This window comes from Terrapene carolina, unplaced genomic scaffold (genome assembly GCF_002925995.2).
Source record: "Terrapene carolina triunguis isolate 2854851 unplaced genomic scaffold, T_m_triunguis-2.0 Scaffold68, whole genome shotgun sequence".
Taxonomy (NCBI): Eukaryota; Metazoa; Chordata; order Testudines; family Emydidae; genus Terrapene; species Terrapene triunguis.
This window is the reverse complement of record NW_020664419.1, coordinates 14903089-14929322: the sequence shown is the minus strand read 5'-3', so window position 1 is coordinate 14929322 and position 26234 is coordinate 14903089. Positions and strand designations below refer to the sequence as shown.

General features: G+C 41.0%; 1 protein-coding gene across 1 annotated transcript in view; it reads right to left on the bottom strand.

Moving 5' to 3' along the window:
• Nucleotides 1-26234, bottom strand: part of PCLO (piccolo presynaptic cytomatrix protein) — a 515291-nt gene that overhangs the window by 150905 nt on the left and 338152 nt on the right. The window contains exon 10 of the mRNA XM_026648937.1: nucleotides 20830-20911. Coding sequence (XP_026504722.1) covers nucleotides 20830-20911 — 82 coding nt within the window. The remainder of the gene's footprint in view (nucleotides 1-20829; nucleotides 20912-26234) is intronic.

Here is a 26234-nt window from a genome sequence, read left to right as displayed (position 1 = left end):
ACACATGATAGTGGAGAACCACGAACTGCAAATATACACAGTCTTTGGAAGGTACTCTTACTTTTCTTACACGTTTGCTTTTACATCAAAGGATATTATCAGAATATAAGAAATCTACAATCATATGGGGTTGACTTTGATGGTGGTGTTAAGTAGAGTTGGGTGGGAAGTGGTTTTCCTGTCAAGTGACAGTTTTTAAGATTTCAAATATTTTTCTAGTTCTGAATCAGGATGGAAAGTCAAATTCTCAAATTTTTTGGATAACTGATTGCCTGAAAGAAAAAATAATCAGATTGGGTCAATCAAAACATTCTGATTATTTCAAAATGTTTCATTTCAATTTTGACTTTTTTAAAAAAAATTAAATTCGTTTGAATTTTGAAAAAAAAAAAAGGCATTTCAACCTGGAACATGAAACTTTTTGTTTCAAAAATATCGAAACCTGATATTTTGACTATTTTTTTCTTCTTCATCTTTTTTTTTTTCCAAATCAGGATGTTCTGACCTTTTCCCACAAACAGTTTCAGTTTTGATTAATCTACATTTTCTGACTAAACAAGCATTTCAATCCTTGGTAATTAATTCAGATAAAAATAGATATTGTCAAGTAGATTGGTGAATCTCTGCATCTAATGTTAAAATAATACTTGCTCAATTCTTAAAAGTTATTAAGTTGAACATAGTGGAATAGAATTTGATTATTTTCAGTAAGCAAGAAACAAATCACCAAATCATCATTTTCAGAAAGTTAATAATACTCTGTAAAATTTTTTTTTAATTTAAGCCATAAAATTAAATCATGCATACCTAACTCTTCCTGCATTCTTTATATTTAAAAAATATTTAGAGTATAATAAACATAAAATTTGCCTTTGAAGAAAAAAAATCATAAATGAGATGTTTCAGACTTTTATCTAGAAGCATCAAGACTAATTTTTCCATCCTTGTTATAACTGCTAAAGTCATTAGCTTTCAATTTATGAATTAATAACTCAGCCCCTAGTGGGCGATTAGAGCCATCAGCTATGTAAAACCCATTGCTCAAAATCATTGCCACACCATATCCTTTCATATTCATGTGTTCCCTGAGACTGCTACTAGAGCTCCAAGCAGTCAGGTTTTGTCATAAAGGATGCTAAGTAGCCAGAGAGGCAATTGGAGCTACTGGCTCCAACTCTCTTGACAGTGGGTCTGTCCTGAAGCATCCATGTTACTCCCCACAATCCTACCCATGTGGTATATCCTATAACCAACTGCCTTCAAGGTATATTCATGTATAGGCTGTGTCATGCCTGGCATGAAGATGCTTTTCCACTTCTTGCTATCTCATTGCTTATTCTGGATTGGTCTCCTGGTCTGACTGCCTTTAGGGCCAGGAAAGAGATTCCCACTAGGTTTTTCCATCCCAATTTGGCTATCTATTGGTTGGCTCTATGCCTTCCTCTGAGATCCTGTAGACCATGTATTAGGCATCTTGGGTGTTTCAGTTTTTAGCTGGTTGTACCCAGATAGGTTGTCCTTGCCAATAAACCATGATTCAGCAAAGCAGCTCATTCAAGTGACCCGCACACTCAGTGTGCACATGCAGTATGTGTCTGTGAAGTGAGATTAGATCCACTGGCATCAGAAGCACAAGACCCTTCCATTCACACTAGTTATGGGGAAAGCATGCCCCTACATGAATCCTCAAAACATACAACTGAGCCTTGGGCCCTCAAGAGCAGTTGCCAACATCAGCAGGTCAGTGCATATGGGTCCTGCATGATGTGGGTTACAAATGAACATTGGTCTGGGTTTGGTCTGGCAAGGATCTCCTCCCAAGTTAAGTTGATTTGGTTGAAATGTGGCTCAGCTGTGCCCGCTGCTGAGCACTCCTGCAAAGTGCTGAGCATTTTCCGCTTCTGAATATCTTCAGTGGGAGTTGAGAGGGCTCAGAGTGTGGCTGGATCCAATACTTGTATCTTTAATAAAAATAGTGGCCAATTTGACCCCATATCATGTGTTTGCCTTTATTATTTGGCTTGACACTCAGCTAAAACTTTACTGAATACAATGTTCTGTACATAGAAAGTTTTTCTGTTCAGCCACTTCATTTTTCCTGACACTCACTGAGAGAAAACAAAATTTTTCTCTTTCTCTTGTGTGTATAAATAACATTAATTTAAGAACTGGGGGGAAATAGGCTGACTTGGAGGGGACCCTCTAAAATAAATACACAAAGGATCCATGAAAATCAATGTCATAGAACTCACTCACCTAGACATTCAGTGTAATTACAAGCATAGGGGATTGTAATCAGCTTCCTACCACAAAGCATAACAATTATGGGAGTGGATATTTCTTTAAGTATAAATTTCACATGGATAATCATATTGCTGCAGGGCAGCTAATGCTCTCAAGGTGATGATTTGGCATATAGCGACTTGTCTCATGCTGTGCATAAAACAATGGTTGGGTGTGGCTCTCTGATTGTGCTATTATCAACTCTTGGATTATTCTAAGGTTTTACGTTCAGGGGAAATCGTTATTCATTGTAATGTAAATAAACAACTTGATTATTTCACTATTATTTGTTGTTATTTCAATGGGAGTTGGGGGAATTTAGCACCATTCTGGATTAGGTACTATATTATTATTTTCTTTCTTTATATTAGTTTATAGTAAAATAAAATGCATCAATCCTGTGCTCCTCCGTGATTTTTATAGAAATTAAAGATTCAATCCTTAAAACAGATGAGTACTTCACATTGTGCAGGTTATGGGAACCATCTGTAACTTAATCAAGTGAAAATACACCACCCTTAAAGTCCACGGAAACAAACAGATGAGCTTTGCAATGTGCCCTGAAGGGTCAACAGAGATGATCTCTTTTAGACTGTGTTGGGGAGTAACTTCCAAAACTGAGAGCCCTTACAGAGAACATCATGCCGGCAGCTCCCTCTCTTAAATCAAAGCTGTGGCAGCATAGCACAGGAAGAGAGGTACTATCTCATATAAACAGGCCTCAAGCCATTTAAGGATCTTATTTATTGCCCAATGAATTCACGAGGGGTCATTCCATTGACGTCTATCAGCACTGGATCAGGACCATAGAGCTTTATGCATCAAAATCAACACCTAACATTTCACCCAGAAACACGCAGCCAGTGAAGATCCCCAAGTGCTGTTGTAAGGTGCTAGGGGTGGGACACCCGCACTTAACCAGAGCTGTGAGGAAACCGGAATTTCCTTGCTGTGGAAAATTTTGGAATTCTGAAAATATTTTCATTCCGAATTGGAACAAAAATTGGAAATGTGAAATTTTCTGGGGGAAGGAAATTTTTGAAAAATTCTTGGCTGGCCATGTAGCCAGCCAGTCTAGGTAGCCTGGGAGCTGGGCACCCTGACAAGCAATTCCAAACTGGCCAAATGGACAAATTTTGACCAGCTCTACTCTTTAAACAGGCTGCCCCATACCATACCAGATGCATTTTCTGAACAGATTTAAGGTGGGATTTTCAAGAACACCCACCACTGGCCTAACATTGTTCCCACTAAAGTCTGTGATAAAATTGCATTGCTGAGCACTTTTGAAAACCTCCCCCTGTAAATCCCAAGTAGAGTTAACTACAGTGGTCTAGTCTAAAGGTGACAGAGGTTTGGATCATGATAACAAAGTCCACTATCAAGAGAAACTGTTGTAAACTTAAAAGCTAGATGTAGCTAGCAATAGTCATCGTGGTCAAAGCAGCTACCCAAGCAGACTCCCAGACTGCACAGTCAAAAGATTTATTATTAACCAGTATGATATCCAAAGGTTGTATATAATAATTGAGTTCAGTGCGAGCAGTGTGGCAAAATCCCCCAGCCACCTTTGAAAATCAGCACCTATACATACAGGGTAGAATTTTGCTTTCATACTCTAATTTCCTGGAGTCAGAACTTTGAGTCATACTATATAATAAGAAGAAATACACTGAGGGTCACCCATACGAATTTACAATTAAATTCCCGTTTCAATCAAAGATATGTTTATTGCCCCTCTCCCGAAGTAAGCATCTTACTGCGCTTTGTTTGAGAAAAGTGCATTTTATTTTTTATAATTATACTGTGAAAATGTTTCTAAAAGAAATGTTTGAGAACATATCAGCATGTGGTTTAAACTAATTCAACTAACTTGGAAAATTTTGATTTGTTGGGTTTAATTAAATCGTAATAACCGGAGTTAAATTTTCACTCTTTGGGTTTTGTGAAAACTGACTTTCAAACCTGTTTTGTATACTGTGCCTATTGAAGATACTGACCTCATTACATCCGTCTGTAATGACATTGCCCAAGTTATCACTCTGAATGTGGGTAGCTTAAAAAATATCATCCATAATATAGTTTCTCAGATCTCTTTTTTTCCCTTGGTCTTTTATTTCTTCTTTGAAATCTTTAAGTCTTAATTTCCATCTTTCAAACCATTTTGATATTCATCTTTCAATTTCTGGTTTTCTGATTTATGAACTCTATGTTTCTTTTTTCTAAAACAGAGGTCCAGTTACCCATCAAAACTTGAATCACTGTGCTATGAATGAGAGAGGGCACCTTGTTTACCTTTGGCTATGGATTTTTAACTGTCAACTGTCTTTGAGAAAACATCTCTTCAAAGGGAATGTTATACATTTAGATGCAATCCTTTTAAGATGCTTCAAAGCTGGAAGCACTGCTAATTAATTGCAACTGTTTTTTACTGATCTCCCAAGGCTGTGCAACTCTCTTGCTATCTAATCTTAACTCAAGCTTTAAGATTTATCACCCTCAGCAAAACATTCACAGAAGGACAGAAATTGATGCTCAACTCTAAAGAAATGTATCACGGGAAAATGAATTTGTAGCATGGTTCAATACACAGACAGCTACCGGTTTGACTTATAAGCAGCTACTTATTTCTGAAAACAGATACTCACAAAAGTCTGAGAAAAGATGACAAAAGTCTAATAAATGAAAGGACTTTTATTTTAGCATGAATTCAAAGCTATGGAAAAAATACAAAAAATGTTGGATTGAGTCACTGGTAGTTAGGATCTATGATTTTTTTTTCAAATGCATGTTTGAAGTTGAGAATAGACTGCTTAAAGTATACTGTTATGGATGTCTATACGCTCTGCCATTATATCTCTGTTGTGACTCATAAAATGTTATACTAGCCCTGATCACGTATATTCCCAATCGCACCAAACCAGGTCAAACTGCATAATTGGTTCTGTAAAGTCAACAGATGCCCACAATTTAGGTATGACACCAATGTTACTGGTGTCCTAATGAGCACCAGCACCCCACTGTGAAAATAAATTGCCGCTCTCTTTTTTCCTCATCTACGCCATTGGTGAAACAGACTACGGATCATATCGTCAAATGTATTTAGGCTTCTAACCACCACTGATTTCAAAGCTTTCACTGGAAGTTAGAAGCCTAAATACTTTTTTGAGGATCTGGGCCTATCTGCCAAATGCTGCTCTGAGTTACACTATACTCCTGGAGTAATTCCATTTTCAGTCAACAGATTTACAACAGTGTAAATGAGACCAGAATTTGGCTCACTCTCCATTTTGAAGATTGCCTGTCGTTGGCGATATGTAGCTAATTTCAAGCATTCTTGCCTCAAAGGGTGTAGTAATTGACTGTCCACTTCTTTGAAGACGCCACAGAATCTCTGAATTCAATGAGAAGAGCCAACCTCTCTCTTGAAACAGGGTTTGATACACTAGACTGCAGCAGCATTGACAGTCCCAAAACAAGAACAGTAAAAAGACTGCAAAATGGTAAAATCAATGGCATTTTCATGCTGCTGATATTTTCCTATTTTCCAGTGCTTGGAGTCTTGTATTACTTTCTAAAACATACACTTTAGTTCAACCACAAATTATTGGGCTAGATGCAGGATCATTAGGTGACATTGTATAAAGTGTGTTATGTAGGTCAGATTAGATGGTCATAATGGCCCCTTCTGGCTTAAAATGTATGGATTTATCCTCATCAAGGGCCAGATTCTGCGACATTCAGACACATTGAGAAGACACAACTCAAGGAGTTGTTTTCATGTTGGCCATATGCTCTGAGTTGTTGAAGCTCTCTCTTACTTTCCCATTGACTTCATGGCGTGATCAGAACCTTACACCTTGCCACAGGGTGGCTGGACCTTTAAGAGAGGTCCAGGCCCAGCTCTCACCTGTGTCTGGTTTCTTCCCAGATCATGAGACTGTAGGCTACAGCAAGGCCAGCTGGGGAAGGAGAAGCAGGATATAAAAGGCAGGTCCAGTCACCCAGTGTGAAGTGAGAGAGCAAGGAGTGTCTCTACTGGGAGACTTGAAGGGAAAGAGTAGAGGATGTTAGGTCTCTCCAGGCAAGGGCTCAAAGGTAAAGACTACATGGAATACCTATACCAAGAAGTGAACCCCTGTAATCTAGGAAAAAGACTTGTGAATAATGATACAAGGGGAGAAGTTTGCCACAGTCCTAGTGAGAGGGCTGTGGAGGCCTATGGAGATGCTTTATAGAATTTGGAAAAGATGGATGAATCAAGCCTGGGTGGAAGTGGTTTCCTGCATGCTTATAATGTCTGTGTTAATGTGATTTTATCAAACCAGACCCCAAGAGCGGAGATTTTCTTCTAGAGCTTTAATCACTTGTGCGTGATTACATCAAACCTAGAAGAAAAATTGGAGTCTGCCATGACTGGTAACCCGTGTACACACATTTTATTAAATCTGCTATATTTTACAATAAGGATCCAAAGCAGCAGGGTGTGCAGCAATAGTTCAATGTTTGTAGCAATTACTGAAGAATCTTGCAATTGTTTATTCTTGCTCTATACCACTGATATTTGCAGTCCAGGCCCAGTACTGATCAGCAGAAGCTGAAGCAGTTGTACTGCTGCTAAAATCAACCAAGAGATTACTTTTCTTTTTTCCTTTAACAAAATCCTGTGCAATGGACAATTTATAGATTTATAGATGGGGTTTCTCTCTCTTCAGCAACCTAACATCAGCTTTGTTTGACTCTAGAAGTCTCATTTCAAGGAACAGAAAAAAGCGTACAATATCATTTTATGGGTCTCCTTGTGCCTATCAGAAATAAAAATAAGATCTTTGCCAATCAATGTTGTACTGTCTGTAGGGAGGTTCATGAAATCTCTTTAGCACTTAGTAGAAAAACACACAGCTCCGGTATATCCATTAGAAAATAAGCAATCCAGAGTTACGGGAAGTATTTCAAGGACTAAATGGTGATGATACTTGCTCTTCCAAATAAATATCAATAACCCATTACATAAATTAAAGCTGGATGCATTACAGCAGAGAAATACTTAGTGTGTGTGTATGTGTGTGTGTGTGTGTGAGAGAGAGAGAGAGAGAGAGAGAGAGAGAGTTTTCATACATCTAGACATGGCTGAGGATAAAGTTTGCAGGGATTTTTCTCTTAGAAGCAGCAAACAACATTACAGGGCTGCAGACATCCTTGTGTGACTGATCTGAACACTATCTGATGGGTGGGTGGGGAAAAGGAAAGCCCTATATTTTAGCTATGACTTGTTTACTAATTCATGAATGGCAGGTTCTTGATGCAGAAGCTGTGTGCAAATATTGGTCAACTGCTAAACCAAGCAAATCTTTTCTCTGGGCTAAATTTTACAAAAATAAAATCATTTGTCTGTCTAATTAGGTTTGCAAAATCAGGCAAGAAGCAATTAATATGGACAATAGATGTTCAGTGAACACACAGTGGGTGTAGGCAAAACACTGGAGGAAAGGGGTATACATGTGGAGAATCTACACTGTGTCGGTAGTAGATAGGTATCTATATGGGATCAATCTTCCCTCATTTCAGGATTTTTGATCCTTAGGTCAAGATTTTCAAATGCAATTAGTGATCTTGGGCAAACAGCTTGAGAAAGGACTTGATTTTCGTAAGGTGGGTGCACTGCTCAGCACGTTAGGCAGGATCCTGGTAACCCTTTACATGCTGAAGGAATTTTACATCATGACACAGGGCACATTTCTCAATCAAAGTGATCAGCCACAGAAAACATTCAAACTTCTCTGCTACGAAGTGTTCAGACTAGTTTTCCTTGCAAAGAATCTTTTGAGCTTTCTGCATTTGATATCATAAACAGCGATAAAACAACATGGTAGTGACATGATGAGTATCTTTGGATAACAGGACAGGATAAAGCAACAGAGGGTCCTGTGGCACCTTTAAGACTAACAGAAGTATTGGGAGCATAAGCTTTCATGGGTAAGAACCTCACTTCTTCAGATGCAAGTCTTGCATCTTCTCTTGTTCTGCTTGTTCTGTTCTCTCCTCTTCCCCTTCACTTTCTTTGTTAAAGGGAATATCTAACCCTAATATCTTACAGCCCAATATCCAACCACATTTAAAATATACTCTGTCTCCAGCTTCTAAAGCAGTTTAGTCAGAAGTCACAAAAATAGCTTTAGATTTACACTTTTCAACAAAGTGGAGTTTAGGTTCCATCAAACGAGGTAATAAAATCACATCTCCATTTGTTCACCGCCCTCTGTCTATTTTGCAAAACTACTTTCCAACCTAATATGGGAAAGTACCAGAGACCATCTCAACTCACTCCAAGACCAAAATAGTAATCAAGCACCATAGATCTTTTAGGATTTTTAAGTAAGACACATCTACTATTAGAGACAGACATTAGTCTGCTCAGCGAACATGTCAGCCAATCATTCATGGCTTCACTATAAAATTCATTCTTTATTACACATTTAATGTTACAGTAGTTACCTTAAGTCAAGCTTTTTTACAAATGTCCTTCCCATAGAGGGGAAAACAGAGAATATTTTTGTATTGGTGTTTTCTGTGAGTTATGCATGAAAATCATGATTACAAGAAAGATTTATATAACTGACAGCCTTTTTGTATATCCAGGCATGTCCAGTGTATTCTGTCAATACCTGCATGTTTATATCAGGCATATTTTGTGATGTTCCAGTACAGTGCATCTTACTCCAAGCTCTGCTGAATGGTAAAGAACCACCATGTAATTTACAAAATCTTGCTGCATATTGAGACAAATCCTGAGATTTTCCCTTGGTTTTTATTCAGTTATTTCTCAGGCAGAACGTTGACTTGTGAACTCAGTGGGATTTTGCCTGAGAAAGTACTAAGTACGGACTTGAAATTTTGGCCCTTAGTGCAATATAGCTCTCTTAACTAAGGCCATGTCTACACTAGCACTTTTATTGGCAAATCATTTGTCGCTCAGGGGTATAAACATCCCACCCCCCTGAGCAACGTAAGTTTTGCTGGCATAAGTGTTCGCGTGCACAGACTCTCTCCCACCGACATAGCTACTGCCACTCGTTGAGCTGGTTTTATTATGTCAACGGGAGAGCTCTCTCCCATCGGCATAACACAGCGCCACGAGCAATCTTACAGCAGCACAGCTGGATCGATACAGCTGTGCCACTGTAAACTTGCTAGTGTAGATATGGCCCAAGATTCTGTGCACCCAGATTTAGTAGCATATCACGTCCTTGTGTCACAAATTCATACAATTGTGGTTGATGTTCTGTAGACGAAGGTCATTCGTAACTATGATTCAATTTTTTCTGTTCAGCTAATCAACTTTTGTCTAATAAACTGAACCAGAGCACACGCTTCTGATCCGCATGCAGAGGGTGGCTTTTGTGAATGGACCACCCTGCCATCTTGGATCATGCAGAATATGTGTCACCTGCCAGCCACCTTTATGGGACCAGGGGATCCACTCATGGAGGATGTGCATCGTTCCAAACCAACATTGCGAAAAATGTGCAGGAAAGCTGATCCTGCCTGAGGCTGTACTAACTGCTGTGGATCCCCTACACGCAGTGCAGTGTAGAGGCATAAAGATTTGGCATGGATGCCCCTGCGCTACTGGTGAATTTCTCAAGATCCAGGAAAATCTTGGGACTCTATAAGGCTTGGAAGTTAAAACCCCTGCTTCTTCTATAGCGGGAAGCATTCCTCTCCATGGAGGAAACTATAGGAAATTCCATTTGCTTCCTTTCCTTCCCATAGGCTGTTCAATGGGAGTGGTTAATATTCTGAGGAACTACATTATGACTCATAGTTCTGTGAAAAGCATTAGAAAATGAACCTGAATTTTAGATGGGAGCTAGGGTGGAGGAACCCTATAATTCTAGCTATTTATCTTTTAATAAAGTATTAGTAATTGCTTGGGGAAGTTGCTGAACTGACAGCCCCAGAGACAGAGGTGTGTTGTTCACTTGCAGAACAGTGGGCAGCAGTATTTCAAGCTAACCTCAGGCCATCCCACTGGAAGGATTACGTGGTGATTTGACAGTTTGTTTCCCATACATATTCAATTCTGGGATGCTGGTTAGGTTTGTGGTGGTGCAGCGATCCTGTGAAATGGAAATCTGTCCACAGAACTGGACTGAGACCTTCCATTCGTTTCACAGATGCCAGCATACAGCCATTATTGATCGAGCTTGGTAAACCCTTTCAGTCATTATTAACCTAAGCTGGTTTTGAACTGGTGACTGTAAGTAACCAGTTCCCTTCCTCCTGAGCTGTCTGTTCCACCCACACTAAGTCTGGCATAAAAGAAAAGGTTTAAAGATTATTAAGAATTTTTCCATATTGTAAAGAGAGTGTTGACAAAGGCTTTTTTTTTAACTGAGTCAGAACAACATCTCATGGGACTGGATATTCATTTGTAATGTATTCACTTGATTTCTCTCGTGCACAAAATGAACAGCTATTGTAAAAACCTGACTCCTGCAGAAGACAAACATAATATGAGTTACATGCATGCTAATTTGCTATTCAGTTTGCTGTTTGGCAAAATGAGCCCCTAATGTACAATTTTTTCTGACAAGGAAGAAAGTCAATTATTTTCCCCAGGTTCATTTAAACACTGTACCCTTTGCTAGCCAAATAACTGTGTCATAGTATTGTTTTTTTTACACAGAGAAAAAAAGAAATTGACAAAAATGCCAGTCCTTTCTGGAAAGATGACCTATATTAAACCCACTTGTAATTGCCTCCCCAGCCATCACCCAGCTGGATTTCTAGTAAGTAGCATAATAAGAACTTTTAGGAAGAGCAAAAGAGTCCAACATGCCAGTCATTGTTCTGTTTTGCTTATCTTAACCTCCTGGCTTTTTCATTAGACTTCTCAGTCCATACCACCTCTAGAAAAACTATTTATGCATCTTCCAAACTTTGTATAATAATAATACCTAGCTATTGTACGTGGCTTTTCAACAGTACATTTCAAAGCACCTTACAAAGGCAATCAGTATCATTATCCCAATTTTACAGATGGTGAAACTGAGGCACAGAGTGGGATTAAAATGATTTGCCAAAGGTCACACAACTGGCCATCAGCAGAGCTATGAACAGAGCCCAGTTCCAGTCCAGGCTCTATCTACTAGACCACATGTTACCCTATGCAGCTTTAGAGAAGAACTAGACAAATTGTTTGGAACAGGGACAGTCCTTTTGTTCTGTGCTTGTACAGCCCCAGCACAGGGATTGGCAACCTTTGGCACGTGGCCTGTCAGGTAAATCCACTGGCGGGCCGGGCCGGTTTGTTTACCTACAGTGTCCGCAGGTTCGGCCGATCGCAGCGTGGGCTGAGGGATGTGCTGGCCGCCACTTCCAGCAGCCCCCATTGGCCTGGAACAGTGAACTGCGGCCAGTGGGAGCCGCGATCGGCTGAACCTACGGACGCTGCAGGTAAACAAACCGGCCCAGCCCACTAGCGGCTTTCCCTGTCGGGCCATGTGCCAAAGTTCTCTGATCCCTGCCCTAGCACAATGGGGTCCTGATCTATGAATGGGGCTGCTAGGTGCCACTACAATACAAATAATCAATAACTGTTCTTTTCAGAAGCGGCCATTGATTTCGGGCATCTCAGTTTTTGCATGTCCAGCTTGAGCCCTCAGGCTTGATTTTCCCCACCTTGAACTTCATTTGAAGCAGTTCAGTGGGTGATCCATGTTCCAGGGACGGTTGATGGTAGAAGAACGTGAGGCAAAAAAAGAAAATCTTGGATGGATGATGTGGTATCCTGAGTGGATGAAGAAGACTACTCCTTCACAATGAGATTAGCAGATGGTCATACAGAATGGGCTACCATGGCTGCAAATCTCCAGTAATGGAGATGCCACATAAAAAGAAAAACTTCCTTAGGTCAGCTTGACCTCCCTTCTTGTGGATCTCTTAAAGTTTGCTGTAAAACAAATTTTCTCCAGCAGATCATACGACTGTATTTTTTGAAGGCTAAGGAAATTTCCACAGAAAAACCTTAGCTGAAGTGCCACTAAGGTGGCAAGAGTGCATAGGTGAGTTGAGGGCATATTACCTGTCAAGAATATTAGAGGTTAAAAACATAGAAGCTGAGGAAAGGCAGAATTAGCATTGCACTTGTCAAATAAGGCACCCAGGCTACTACTACTACCTTATCCATCCATAGACAAACACTGAAGGCAATTGTTCTCAAATCATTATAAAGGGCTCAATCCTGGAAGGTGCACCCAGTTGTAATAGGTGTTCAGCACCTCAAAGTAAAGAGCTCTGTGATCTCATGTGACAGCCAGTTCTTTAAATATCATTTGACTGTGCTAGCATGTCTGCATATATAAATTTCATACCCCCAGAACATGCTCTTAGAGCACTTCCATGAATCATACTTAGTTACTGGAGACATGAATGGATGAGACAAATTATTAAACCAAAGCTGCACACTATACATTTTTGATAGTCTCCGTATAAGGAAGGGAAGATGGCATGCTGCCTTCTCTTGTGGTAGTTATGATAGTTTAAGAGCTTATCTGAGAAGTGCAACCTTACCTCAGCTTTTCCTGGGTTTCTAATTTTCCCTAATGTTCTTGACAAGCTTTGTGTACTCATATCACTCAAATGTGGCTAAAATTTTAACCTCACTTTCTTCTTTGTGGGAATCTGCCTTCCACCCTCCTGCTTTATTTTTCCAATGTCTTCTCTAGTCCAGTCTGTAAGATACCAGGCATGAAGCTTCAAGGGTAAAGGGTATATTCTCTTCTCAGAAAATCCCCACACACTATGACACACACTCAAGAGATGATCATGTTCTAAAAGAGGAAAGTACACAGGCTATTAAGCTGCTGAATGATGTCAATGGAACTTACTTTTTAAAACACTTTTTAGGGCATTCAGAATAAAGAGCTATTTAGCGAGGCAATCACAGACATGGAATAAAAGCCTATAAAATATTTCTAGGTAAACACATACATGCATAAACATGTTGCTTGTTTATCCAGAAAGGTGACATCTAATTAATTTGCACTGTATACTGACTATTAAGATATATAGATATATCATCCCCCTGCCTCTCCAATTCAGCCCTCAGTTACTCCTATGCAATTTAATTGAACTCATTGAGGTTGCATGGGCATAAATGAGGGCTGTCTTTGTCCTAGTGTCCTTAACAATTCAGGACTAGATTTAGGACTGGGAATTTATTTTTTGTTTACTTCTGCCTAAGGATTTCACAGTAAATATTGATCTGTGAGCTGTGGCACAAGAACCCCACTCAGTGGCCATTCCTCCTATTCATCTGTGCTAAAAATACAGTGACATGCTAACGCAGTGTTAGAGGTTAGGGGTTCTCCCCACTAGCCGTTAGGGAATTTTGAAAAAACAACAACACACCACTTATTCCAGATTGGCCTGATTTTCATAAGTGCCGAGCAGTGAGCACAACTCAGACTGACTGCCACAGGAATTGTGGACCCTCAGCTTATTTAATCAAATAAGCTTCATGCTCATTTATTTACAAATAAATTTAGAAGCCCATTAAACAGCTAGATACATTTCATATGCTCTAGTTCAAACAGGAATCAACTCAGAAAAGATCAATGGCCTGTATTATACAGGTGATCAGACTAAATGGTCCCAATTGTCCCTTATAGCTTGGAATCTATGATGCAGGATAGTCATATCTTCTTGATGGACAACACAATTTGAAGACTTAGCTGCACAGACGTGTAACCAGATTTGTTTTCTATTCTATTCTATATAGTTCTTATGCTGCCCTATCACTGTAGTATCGGAGCACTTTCTAGCAGTGCATTAAGTAACATAACAAACATCTTCATCCTCTACCTAGGTTCATTAAGTGACCCAGCCCCACCTTCCCTCACTGCTTGCAATGGCGAATCCCACAGGATGATCCTGGCCACGTAAATCTGTATTCCCTTCTGTTCCCCTCATGTTTACTTGCTTTTCATTTCCCTCAGAAAGGGAAGAGGTCCATGAGTTGGGATCATCAATGTTTAGGGATAAACCACTCCCCGCACCTGTGTGTGTCTGTGTGCGTGATCAGGGAGAGCTTGTGTGCTGGTCTCTGGGGAAGGGAAGGGCAATTCTTGTAGGAAGGATCATCTCCAGTCTCCAGGTTATTGGGCCCATGGAAGCAGGGGCAGCCCACATACACTCCAGGATGGAGGCAACTGCCCCGACATGAAGGGTGAACTCAAAGCCAGCACTAGGCATAAGCAGACTAAGCAATTGTTTAGAGCTTCGAGCAGCTCAAGGGGGCCCCCTATTCGCTTTTTTAGTATGGGGGGGGGAAATATTCCTGCTTAGGGCCCCCAGTGGGCTAGCACCAGCTCTGGGTGAAGCATCAGGAACAAGTTATATCCCATTCCCTTATCTTCATGGCCGCCACCCCAGGCTAAACCTGGACTGTACCTGTGTTTCATGCACTTGTTATCGGACTGGTAATAGTTCCTTATGTTCGCTGCATGTCTGCATTTTAATCTATGGTTTTGTTGTCAGAACTGACTTGAAGCTGAAATAACCCAAAATATATGTACTAGGAAGAAAGTCTAGCAATGTAGGCTTGATACCTGAAAATTGTGTTAAATCCACCCCCACCTCCCTGAACAAATGCCCAGTAAATTTGCTCGGCCTGGGTATTATGTCTGATTTTGATGGCGGGGGTGGGGGAGAAAAGAGAAACTAACCCGTCAAACTATGGGTAGGGTTCGAAGCATCTCTGAAGCCTCTTTGCAGACATGTCAGCCCAGTCCCTCCTGTGTGTGGTTTCTTGAACACTAGATCTGCAGAAGTGACGATCCAGAGGCCTAGCCTCTGCCCAGAACCTAACTAGCACATTCAGTGCAGACTCCTCCCTGTACCGCTGCTCTGCCTGCACAAAAGGGGCAGCAGGGAGGGTGTTCTGCAGCACAGACAGCCTTGCAGCTAACAGGTGCTTTTTGCCCAGCAGGCACAGAACTGGAAAGATGACATCTTGACACCGTACATTTGGGAAGGGAGCATTGCCTGTAGCACTGTAATTCAGTCCCACATGATGATACGCTGCAGCCATGGGCTACCCCATACTTGGATGTAGCCGGACATGCAGAGTTATTGAGATTTCCTGCCATGCTGAGCCTTCATCTTGCATGAGAAAGGGTCTTGTGATCAGGTGGAGGAACATAATGTGTATGTGTCCCTCTTGCAACATTTGCAGCAGCTACTGCCAGCGCCCTTATTATCTCAGGCAGCCACCCCTGCCCTCTTTTATTCCAGCTGTAACCACTCCATTTTAAACATCAGAAGGGAAGATGCTGGCATGCTAAAAAGAACTCTCTTGCTGGCTGTGGCCAAGGACCCATAAGAGACAAGTAAACCTTGAGTGAAAACAAGCAGTGTGTTTCTGGATCATTAAATGTTGCTACATTATCATTCTCTGATCACTGCCATCATTGCTTTGGCATCTGAGCTGCACAACGATGCCAATTCCTTCCAAATGTATTGAAAACTATTAATGAATCTTTAGAGACAAAACCTTTCAGCAATTTATTCAGGCCTAGCAGTAAAAGGTCACTTGCTGGGCTTTGGCAAATGTATTGAGGACATTTTGTATTATAAATCTTCCTGCACTACAGAGAAGAGCTGAGAGCTCTAGGGGATGGTGCATGATACAGAAAAAGAGGGGCAGTTTCGAAAGATCCATTCAGTTTTCCCACAGATCAGTCACACTCCGATCTTAGTAGCCTCTCACAGGACTGAAAACTAATTGATCGTTAGGGGTCCAGTCCTTCATTCCATCAGCCAATGGCATGCTGTGCTAGTTTTAATAAGGCATGGAACAACTCCCTTGTAGGCCTTAGGCAGTCCAAAATGGCATCCTCTGTGCAGGAGTAGCTTGCACGTATGGTGTGTACAAGGTCACGCTCTGTGGAGAAATGGCATCCTTCATGAAGGCCAGACGGAACCATCCTGGGAGCTGGATCCAGTCCACAGCCCTCCAGTTGGACAACATATAACCGGTCAGGCATAGAGGCCATGGAGTGCATGCTTTGCATACAGAGATGGCATGCCCCTGCCTTCAGCACCTCATTCTCCTGGCAAAATCTGAGGGAAACTTTTGGGTGTGCACCGAGACAGCCTAAGGCATAGGCCCAGCAGGCCCTCAACTCTGGAAGTAATGTGACTGTTGTATTGTCTGCTTTCACTTTAAAAAAGACTGTGTACTAGGTATCCAGGGTCACTCCAGACTGTTTGAAAAGGATTTAAACAGATCTGAGACTGTTAATATTTAACATTTATAGCCTCTATTACCGTCAACTGAGTCACGACTCTGTTGTGCTAGGCAGTGTACAAACGTATAATAACTGAACATCTTTGCCCCAAATAGCTTACAAATGTAGCTGATCACGTCATCTGACTGGCTGAATATTCTGACACCTCTGCTTTGTTTTTGTTTTTTTTTTAAATGAGGAGATGCATGTTATATAGGGGATCATCCAATTATCTTGCTGCTGTGCCACCTCTGCTGTGGTGGGGCTGGTGTGATTTCTAAGATATGTATTAGTTAATTATTACAATTTTAAATGATCTGGCACTGTATAAAAGCTTTCTAAGATCTCCTCTGCCTCTGGTATTATATAAACAGCTTCATTCACTGTTTGGATGATAACTAGAACTAGTCACTTGCAGTTCGTTGGTATTGGTTGGTCAAACAATTCATTTTTATAATAGCAAATAGGAGCTGTGGAGTGTGGCTCCTGGGAGAGACCACCCAAGATCATAAAAACCCAGCAGAAAACGCTGCATGTTTACATTTGCAGCATTTCTACCAGTTTTCCTCTTCAGATGAGCAGGGCGAGGGAAGGCTGGCATGCAAAGGGGGCCCAAAATTCCATTTACCTCAAAGATATGTGAGGAATGAAATATGCAAATCTCAAGCCTTCAAATGTTTTCCTGCCTACCTCCTCCCTGACAGCAGCTGTCCTGCCTTTGGCTAACTACCATCCTCCTGCATTTGCAACCTACCTGATGTGCAAGGGAGACAGAAGTCATGGGGGTGGGGGGAGAGAGAGAGAGAGAGAGAAAAGAGAATATCTTCTGCTCCAAGCAGCAATAAGTAAATTTCCACTTGAAACCCACCATTTAACAAATCAGCAGGCTCCATGCCATCCTATCCTAAACACTGTGCAGTGGCAGTGCACCAGACATCCCTGGGGATAGGAGGGAATATATATAAGGCTAAGTCCTCACTACGGGGGGGGGGGGTGTCAATTTAAGATACGCAAATTCAGCTCACTGCTCGGCACTTATGAAAATCAGGCCAATCTGGAATAAGTGGTGTGTTGTTGTTTTTTCAAAATTCCCTACGAATAGCGTAGCTGAATTTGACGTATCGGAGCCGACTTACCCCGCTGTGAGGACGGCGGCAAATCGACCTCCGCGGCTCCCCCGTCGACGGCGCTTACTCCTACTTCGCTGGTGGAGTAGAAGCGTCGATTCAGGGATCGATTGTTGCGTCCCGACGAGACGCGATAATTCGATCCCCGAGAGATCGATTTCTACCCGCCGATTCAGGCGGGTAGTGTAGACCTGCCCTAAGAGTCACTGCTCTCCTCCTTTCTCTGTTTGGGATCTTAGCCTTTCTACCACATTATGCTCCATTTCCCAGTAACTCAGGGACGGCAATCCTTCATTGGGCTGGATTCTCAAGGAGTCTCAGGAGCCAGCCGCTCCCAGCGTGACACCGATGAACAGATGTTCAAAGGGCATGAAGCGTTCACCTAACATGCTGAACTGTTCTGAAAATCTGGCCCCAGTTTTGGTGGTTAGGTCTCTGTGTGCCACATCTACAAACTATAGCTTCTCCCAGAGGGGAAGGGCCTCATGTCAGGAAGTAACTGGGAGGAACTTTAGGGTGTGTTCTTCCAGCCCGAGTGAGAAAGTGAAGCTATCGTGTACCAGTAGGCACCGGTAGCACCAGGAGAGGTACCTCTGAATTCTCTTCCAGCAATACATTCACATTGCTCTGTTGTTTACTGAGCTCATGCCTGTATCACCATTCCAGGAACTCCACCTGCTTGTGCTAACCCACCAATAAGGAGCCCATGAGCCCATGTACAAGACACACAAATATTTTTAGATTGGAGGCTACTGATTCCCATAGGCAAGTTGTACCATTCTCGATGGTGATTTCTCTTGTGAATGGCAAGTGCCCACTATTTAGCACATTATCACAGTGGCTGAAGGGGAGACTGAGAAAAATAACCCTTTACAGTGAGAGTATCAGAAGGTGAAGGGGAATTAAATATACAAGGCATGATTTTCCATCGCTTCTCATCCTGCATGGTGATTTACATTTGTGCACAGTGGGTGTGAAATGCTGCCATTGGTGTGAGCCAGTGGAGGATTCAGGTTAGGCAGCAGCAGTTTATACTCCGTGTGCAGAAGTATAAATAACAGCACACAACAGTGGTGAGAGAATCAGGCCCACTGCAAAATAAAACCATGAGGTAACTAGTTTCATGCAGCTATAATTCCACCTGGTCTGCAGGAAGAGAACAGCTTGGCTCTCAGCATTATTCATTTCCCTGCAGGGCAAGAAATCCCCAGGAGGATTACAAGTAACTCCAATTGACTTCAGGAGCCCAGGGCTGTACAAAGGGTACGAACTGTCTTTTTAAACTCTGTAGTCTGGCATAGTGGGAGAGCTACGTATTTTAAATTAATTAGTGGGTGCGATATCTGTTTCGTAGAATTAATGCCAAGGGAGTACATAGAGAGAAAACTGCTGTAACGCCTTGTGAAAGGGAGCAAAAGAGCTGCTTGCAGGAGACTTGAACCTTGGAGCAGACTTGCTAAATGAGCCAACCAGAAATACTTGGACCAGGGAGGGAACTTCGAGCAGCTGGTTCCTTATAAGAGCCCTGAAGCAGTTCTTGAAGCGGGAGCTGACTCTGGGACATCTGTAAGAGAGTCAGCTCTGAGCAAGGCAGAGGCAAGCCAAACCCTAGAATGGGGCACCTCCTAATAGGGTGACCAGATGTCCCGATTTTATAGGGACAGTCCTGATTTTTGGGTCTTTTTCTTATATAGGCTCCTATTACCCCCCACCCCGTCCTGATTTTTCACACTTGCTGTCTGGTCATCCTACCTCCTAAGAGCTGATAAAAGGACCCTGTAAACACCAGGCTCTGAGGTAAAAGCTGTGCCTTGGGATGGACTTTGGGGACTTTGAGTTTTGCTTTTTGAGTTCATTTGTCTGAATGAAGCCAGGCCCAATAAGGGTGGTGATTGGATGAGTAAATGTGTAGAGTCTGTTTAAAAGGGCCTGGAAGAGGGAGGATACAAATCAGAGCAGTACGGATGCATCCCAGACACAAGGGAGCACATGGGAGTGCCCCACGTGTTTACATGCCTGAAAGACAGGGGGAGGATGTGAAAAAATACTTGAGATTTTCGGCCAAAAATGCTGGGAAAGCAATATATAGCAATGCAACGAAACATGATGCTACTTCCAATTAAATGCTGGAGGGAAACCAGTGGTTGGCAACAAGTAATTACTTCTAGACAGAAGTGGATTTTGACATATGCTATTAGAATTTTCAATAGTAGTTAAAAGAAAGTCTGATTGTTCTGCAACAAAACCACGAAAGCCTAAATTACATACCACTGGCAGAATATAAATAGCGTGTATCTCCACAGAAAAACACTTAATTCCTAATCAATACACTCTCTTATTAAAAAATGTACAATTCTGAAAAAAACAACAAACAGACCTAGCACCTATTAAATCTTGATATATAAGGTGTTTTACACTCTGACATAGAAGAATTGTACTGCAGCACTGGTCCTGATTCACCAGCTGTAGAGCGTGTAATAGGATACAAAATAACACATATCCGCTCTCAGCTGATCTCTTCTTTCACTCTCTCTACACACACACACACACACATCGTGAAGGGATGACGAGGGAGAAAAGTTTCTATAGAATATAACAGAAAGCAATAACTTTTCTATAGGTTTTTTAACTATCTGATATAATTTAATAAAGAATTATACTGTTTCTTTAGGGTAGTTCCAGAAACTCTGTAGAAAGGGCAGAATTCTTCATAAAATTCTGAAAGTTTTGAATTTATACACAAGTCTATTCAATTTCTTTAGATCCTTAATAGCTTCATCCCTATTAAATTCTATATGAGATTGTCATATGAAGAGGACAGACATATAGAGAGTGACAGACATACAGCCTCTGGATATGTCTCACTAATATAGCCAAGTTGCTTATGTGTTTTCAGAATCAAATTGTTTACAGTAATTTATCTATTTTAACAAAGTCCCGTGGCCCTTTTTGTAGGTCACTGTTTTCTGTTATCACTAAAAACATGTAAGATGAGCAGTACATTTCCTGCCACACAGGACTGAGCAACCATCATTAGCATCGCAAATCAATGCATGCTACTTAATAAGCATTCTAATAAAACCAGGTGTAAATTTTGTTTGGGTTTTATTATTTTTTATTTTTACCTGATACAGTGTGATCCTTTGGGTCTCTCAGTAGTTTGAGTCTTGCATGAGGGAAAATGTACTGAAGAGGCTTCCCATTTATCTGAGGAACATAAAACATGCATGTCATAAAAAAATGTAAAGCATGTCCATTTTAATAACAACTTAAAAAAGCCAATCATACAACCAACGCTCCTACGAAACATATATCTGGTTGGGGGATATTTGACAATCATATCTCATCCTTGTTCAATCGTTCCCCAGAGTTTTAACCCACAAATTAACAGGCACATGATTGTTTGGGCATTACTTCCATATCACTAAAGTAATTTTAAGGCCGGCTTTAGTTTTGGTTTAATTTCCTAGGGACTTGAAATTGTCCGCTTCGTTCTATCACGTCCCCTAATGGAACCCATAAAGCAGCATGACTGTTGATCCTTTGACCATGGGATTTGTGTAATGCATAAGGAGAATGTTGGAATGCAAACAGAGGCCTAAGATGAAAGTGTGGATATATGTATAAAGGTCCATGAGATATTGCTTTGGTCTCACCAAAAATACACATTCTGAATGAATCTTTCCCCATCTTGGGCATTGCTAACATACCCCTCACCATAGTACAATAAACGAAGCACAAGTTATATAGTCAGATGGGGCTCTTACTCTTTTTCAGTCTCATCTATAAGCATGTATTTTATTTCCTCTCTCACCTGAACCTCAGACTCCTTCTTTAATTGCATTAGTTAATTCTTTAAGGCCGGTGTTTTCAAAGAATGATGCCTAACCCCCAATGACTGTCAAGATTTAAAGTTCCTTTGAAAATCCCAGTCTAAAACTTTTAGGAATATCATTTATATGAAGATGTGTGACAATCGCCATTTTGGCTGACAGCATGGATCTCCAGAGCTGACAGCATGAGTCACTACAGCTTGTGCTACAGTGCTATGTTCTCAAGCTACCAGCTGTTACAGATCCATAGCCCCTGTGGACCGGGCACTGGGAGGGACATGAAACATACACTGACCAGAGGGTTACAGATGCTTTCTGTCTGTCCCTGCTGAAAGGGTCCATGTGGAAAGACTGATGCAAGACTATGCCTATGACACTTTCACCCCAACTTGTCCCCCATTTTCATCTTTCAGTGTTAGAGCAGAATCCACAATCTCCCTGCCTTTATTTTTCTATGGTCACCAATTGCACATGTGGAGTTTAAGCCACTTCCTTGTGAGCTGAAGTATAAAAGATAGAGTTAGGAAACTATTTTGCAGCTGTATCTCAAAATGACAAATCTGTTTGCAATGGATTTCCTGCCAGGCTCACATACTCTTCGGTTAGACAAGACTTTTAAAAACAGATGATCATATCACAATGGGTCAGCATACAAGCAGTAATGCAGTTTCAGTAGTTTATTTAATAACAATAAACTATTGGTACCTTCTCCCCTGGACCTCACTGCCTCTGATTTAATTTGCTGATTGAGTCACAACAACCCTCTTTTGTCTTGCTTCAGTAAGTGATTATGATGAAATTCAGATTATGTGAGGCGTGCAATGGGATTCCATCTTGATTTCTTTTGAAGATTTCTGAGATAAACTGCTATTCTATTTTCATATTTACTCACTTATTATATCCATCTACACTGGTCACCCTTCAGAAGTGTCTACTGCTTTAAGGCTATTATTAGTTCTATTAGTATTCCTCATATTAAGTATAAAGAATCTCTCTCAAATTAGTAGAATCATTTGAACTAGAAGACATTTTAAATGTGACCCTTGTTCGTACAAATTGAAAAGGGCAAGTTTGGTATAGCCTAGACAAATGAGTAATAGAAAGGTCCTTGATTAAAGTAGCATGTAGAGGCTTCAACAGCCATTGTACTAGATAATTTACCAACACAGTCCCTGCCCCAAAGAGTTTATAATCTAAATACACAACACACACAAGGTGGGAGGTAAAACAGAGAGGTGATGTGACGTGCCTAAATTCACACAGAAGGTCAGTAGCAGAGGTAAGAAGGAAAACTAGATCTTACCTCCTATCCTAGTGCTAGCTCTACAGAATTGAACTACTGTCCCCATTGAAGTCGGTAACCAAATTACCTTTGATTTCAGTGGGAACAGTCTTGCACAAGTTACTTTATCCTGTTTTGCCTCGTAACATGAGCTGTGAAATCAGATTTTTAAATACAAGCTAATTAAGGGGTAGCCCATGAGTTTAACAGTGCATATGAGCACTACAGAGCAAGTCAAAACTGACTGCTGGTACTGCATGCAGAATCGCCTTACTTAAATTAGAATTTTGCCAAGACACCGGGATCTACCATGTCTACTGTTGCTCAAAGTACTATGGGATTTTAATGAACACAAGTGATCAGAATCTTGGTTTTAATTATTATTAGCAAAATATAGCAAGTAAAATTATTATTAAAATAATCTATTTGAAATCTTAAAGAAGTTGGTTAACTGTAATAATATTGCCGGAAAGCTGCACTGAATCATTTTTATAGGTATATATCTACTGGAGTATTAAAAAAAAATTAAGGTAAAGTAATAGTCAAAGAAGTGCTATAAGCACATTGGGGCAGATCTTTATCTGGGATAAATCAACATAGCTCCATTTTTATCAACAGAGTTGTGTCAATTTATCACAGGTGAGGTTCTGGCCTATACATTGCAAATTCCAATATATTTTATCTTTATTTTTTGAATATATAATAATCCCCAAAATGTACACCACCGTATTGCATGTCTCACTGACAGGCATATCAGAGAAAATAGACCAGCACTCGCATTAGTCTGTTGCTCTCTCAATACTTCTACTTCCAGACTTTTATGATCAGTATAAATCTTGGTAATAAATACGCTTATGAATAAAAGTATCAGAGTTTATTGGCATCCAGGTCTTCATATTCTCCTTTATTGTTGGTGGGAAAGAGTGCTTAAACTGAAGATCATATTAGGCTGTTAGCTGCAGAATAGTATGTGTCAGAGCTGAGAGGAAAGAAGCAGAAAAATGAATGGCAAAAAAATGTTGCTGAAAATAGGTAATGCTCGTGGGAATGGTTATGTTATCTCTGATCATTAGGAGTGTTTTTACATCAATCAGTTGCTCATGTGCATTTATATAAAGTATATTTATCTATTACAAACAATGTTGAACACAAGCATGGCAAGATTGTCATTTGTTCACACATTCTGTTCTTGGTCATTCATTTAGGGTGAACTCTATTCCCCTCATAAAGCCTGAATGTTGGGGCTTCAGATCTGATTTGCCTCTCAGTTACTCTGGCATAAACGAGGCGTGACTCCACATGCCAGTGTAAATCTGGCCACTGTGAGAGGAAAAGCCGGTTGTTTATACGAACAGCGTGCATGTGTGGAGGAAATCTGCACCCTCCAAACCTAGAACTAGGTCACAGGGCTGAACCTGCAGTCCCCCCGTGCCAGTCAGATGGGGTGTTGGTGCCAATGAATCAACACAACAGCATTCAAGAAGGTGTAGGCCACTCCACTCAAAATCCTCCCAGTTCACAGCTGACACTGCAGTGACCGTCACCGTTTAATTTCACCCTTACAGTGTGCACTCCAATGCACAACCCTCAGATTTTAAGCAGACATTGGACTCAGGTCACATTTTTCAGCACATTACTCAGCAGCCCCCGCGGTTTCTAACCCAGTGAGTTAAATGAAAAACGAAATGAGACTGAAGTGTTCCCTCCAGAACCCGTGGCACCGGTCACATGTTTCATGTTATTAGTCAGCTGAAGTCTCTCTGAAAAGTGAATCATCTTTATGCTGTTAAACAGCTGGGAATGGTGGGTAAATTTGCTGGTGCTCTTTCGAATTGTGACATGGGAAATCATTTTAGTTATGAGATCTTTTTTTCCCCACAGTGACATATCATGCCCAGGCACTTCTCTGTATGAAAATTAGGTTTAGTGGGAGACACAAGAATCAGGAGATTCTATAGTGCAGAGGACAGGACAGCCAACAGGAGTTTCTCTCCTTGGTGCTGCATATCCAGTAATTCTGCTCTGGGGGCCTCATCTAAAGTCTTTGAGAGTCTTTCCATTGAAATCAATGGGCTTTGGATCAGTCCTGTAAAGCTTCGGTGATCTCACTTTTTAATGATGTCACACCTCTTCCCGACCTTGAAAGTTTGGGCCAGATCCTGCTGCCCTGATTCCCAAAGCCTGACTGTGACACATACAATAATGGTCTTCTTTGATGCAGTGCAGAGGTAAGAGCTCACAGTGGGAATGCTGCCATTGCAACACTTTGAAAGGGCACATGTGCTGTTCTGTGCAGAGCCATCTCCAATGCAGAATGGGACCAGGATCATGGCCCCTATTTTGCTCCACTCACTTCAGGAGGGCCAGTGGCTCTAAGCTTGCATAATCTTTGTGCTCAACGACTGTAAGGCTGGAATTGTGATTAGCTCTGGGGACCCCCTCTTCTATTAAGAACTATTGCCTTCAACAGAAGTTCTGTCTGAGTCCCATACACATGATCATGCCATTGTCAAACTAAAGATCACATCAACCCGTTCATCTCACCGGTCAGATGTGGGAGAAGCAGCACAGGCGGCATGCCATTTCTATAACACCTCTTACTACTAAGTAAAATACTAGAACATTCGGGAATGGAGGTTGTTCATAACTCTGAAGTGTTTGTATCTATGAACAAAACATTACCGTTGTTTTTTCAAAAGTTTACAATTGAACATTGACTTAATATAGCCTTTAAGTTTTTCTATGCAGAAGAAAAATGAGGCTTTTAACCATCTTAGTTTAAATGAAACAAGCACTGAAAGAGTTTCCTTACCTAGTCAAATATTTTTTTAAACTTTCTCTTTATTTTTTTTAGTTTACGTTTAACACAGTTCTGTATTGTATTTGGGTTTTTGTGTTTTTTTGGTCTCTGCTGCTGCCTGATTGCGTACTTCCGGTTCCAAATGAGGTGTGTGGTTGACCGCTCGTTTGTAATTCTGGTGTTGTAACCCTGAGGTTTTACTGTTCCTTAGGGTTTTGTCTAACCCTGCAAAAACATCTGTCTGGGGCTTTAAAAGGTAAGTTAACTCTGGCCCTATCTACATTACTTTACTCTCTTTTCCCCTCTGTGATGTGAAACCTCTGAGTGGGGATTCAGGGGCTGTATATGGCAGAAGCCACGGTATCAAGAGACTACAGAAGACCAGCCATACATGCAAACAGCCATGTGCCTCCTTTGACTTCAATAGACCTTGGAAAAGGTCTTAACCTGCTATTGTCACTTTCAGAGGAGCTGCCTGATGTGAAAGTTTTACAAAGGCAGAATTGTAAAGAACTCCAAGAATACAAGCTCACAAAGTCTCCTGTCCCATTCATGAGAGCAACCCAGGTAAGGGTAAAAAATATCACTAAGTAGTCATCAGAGAGGAAATGTCAA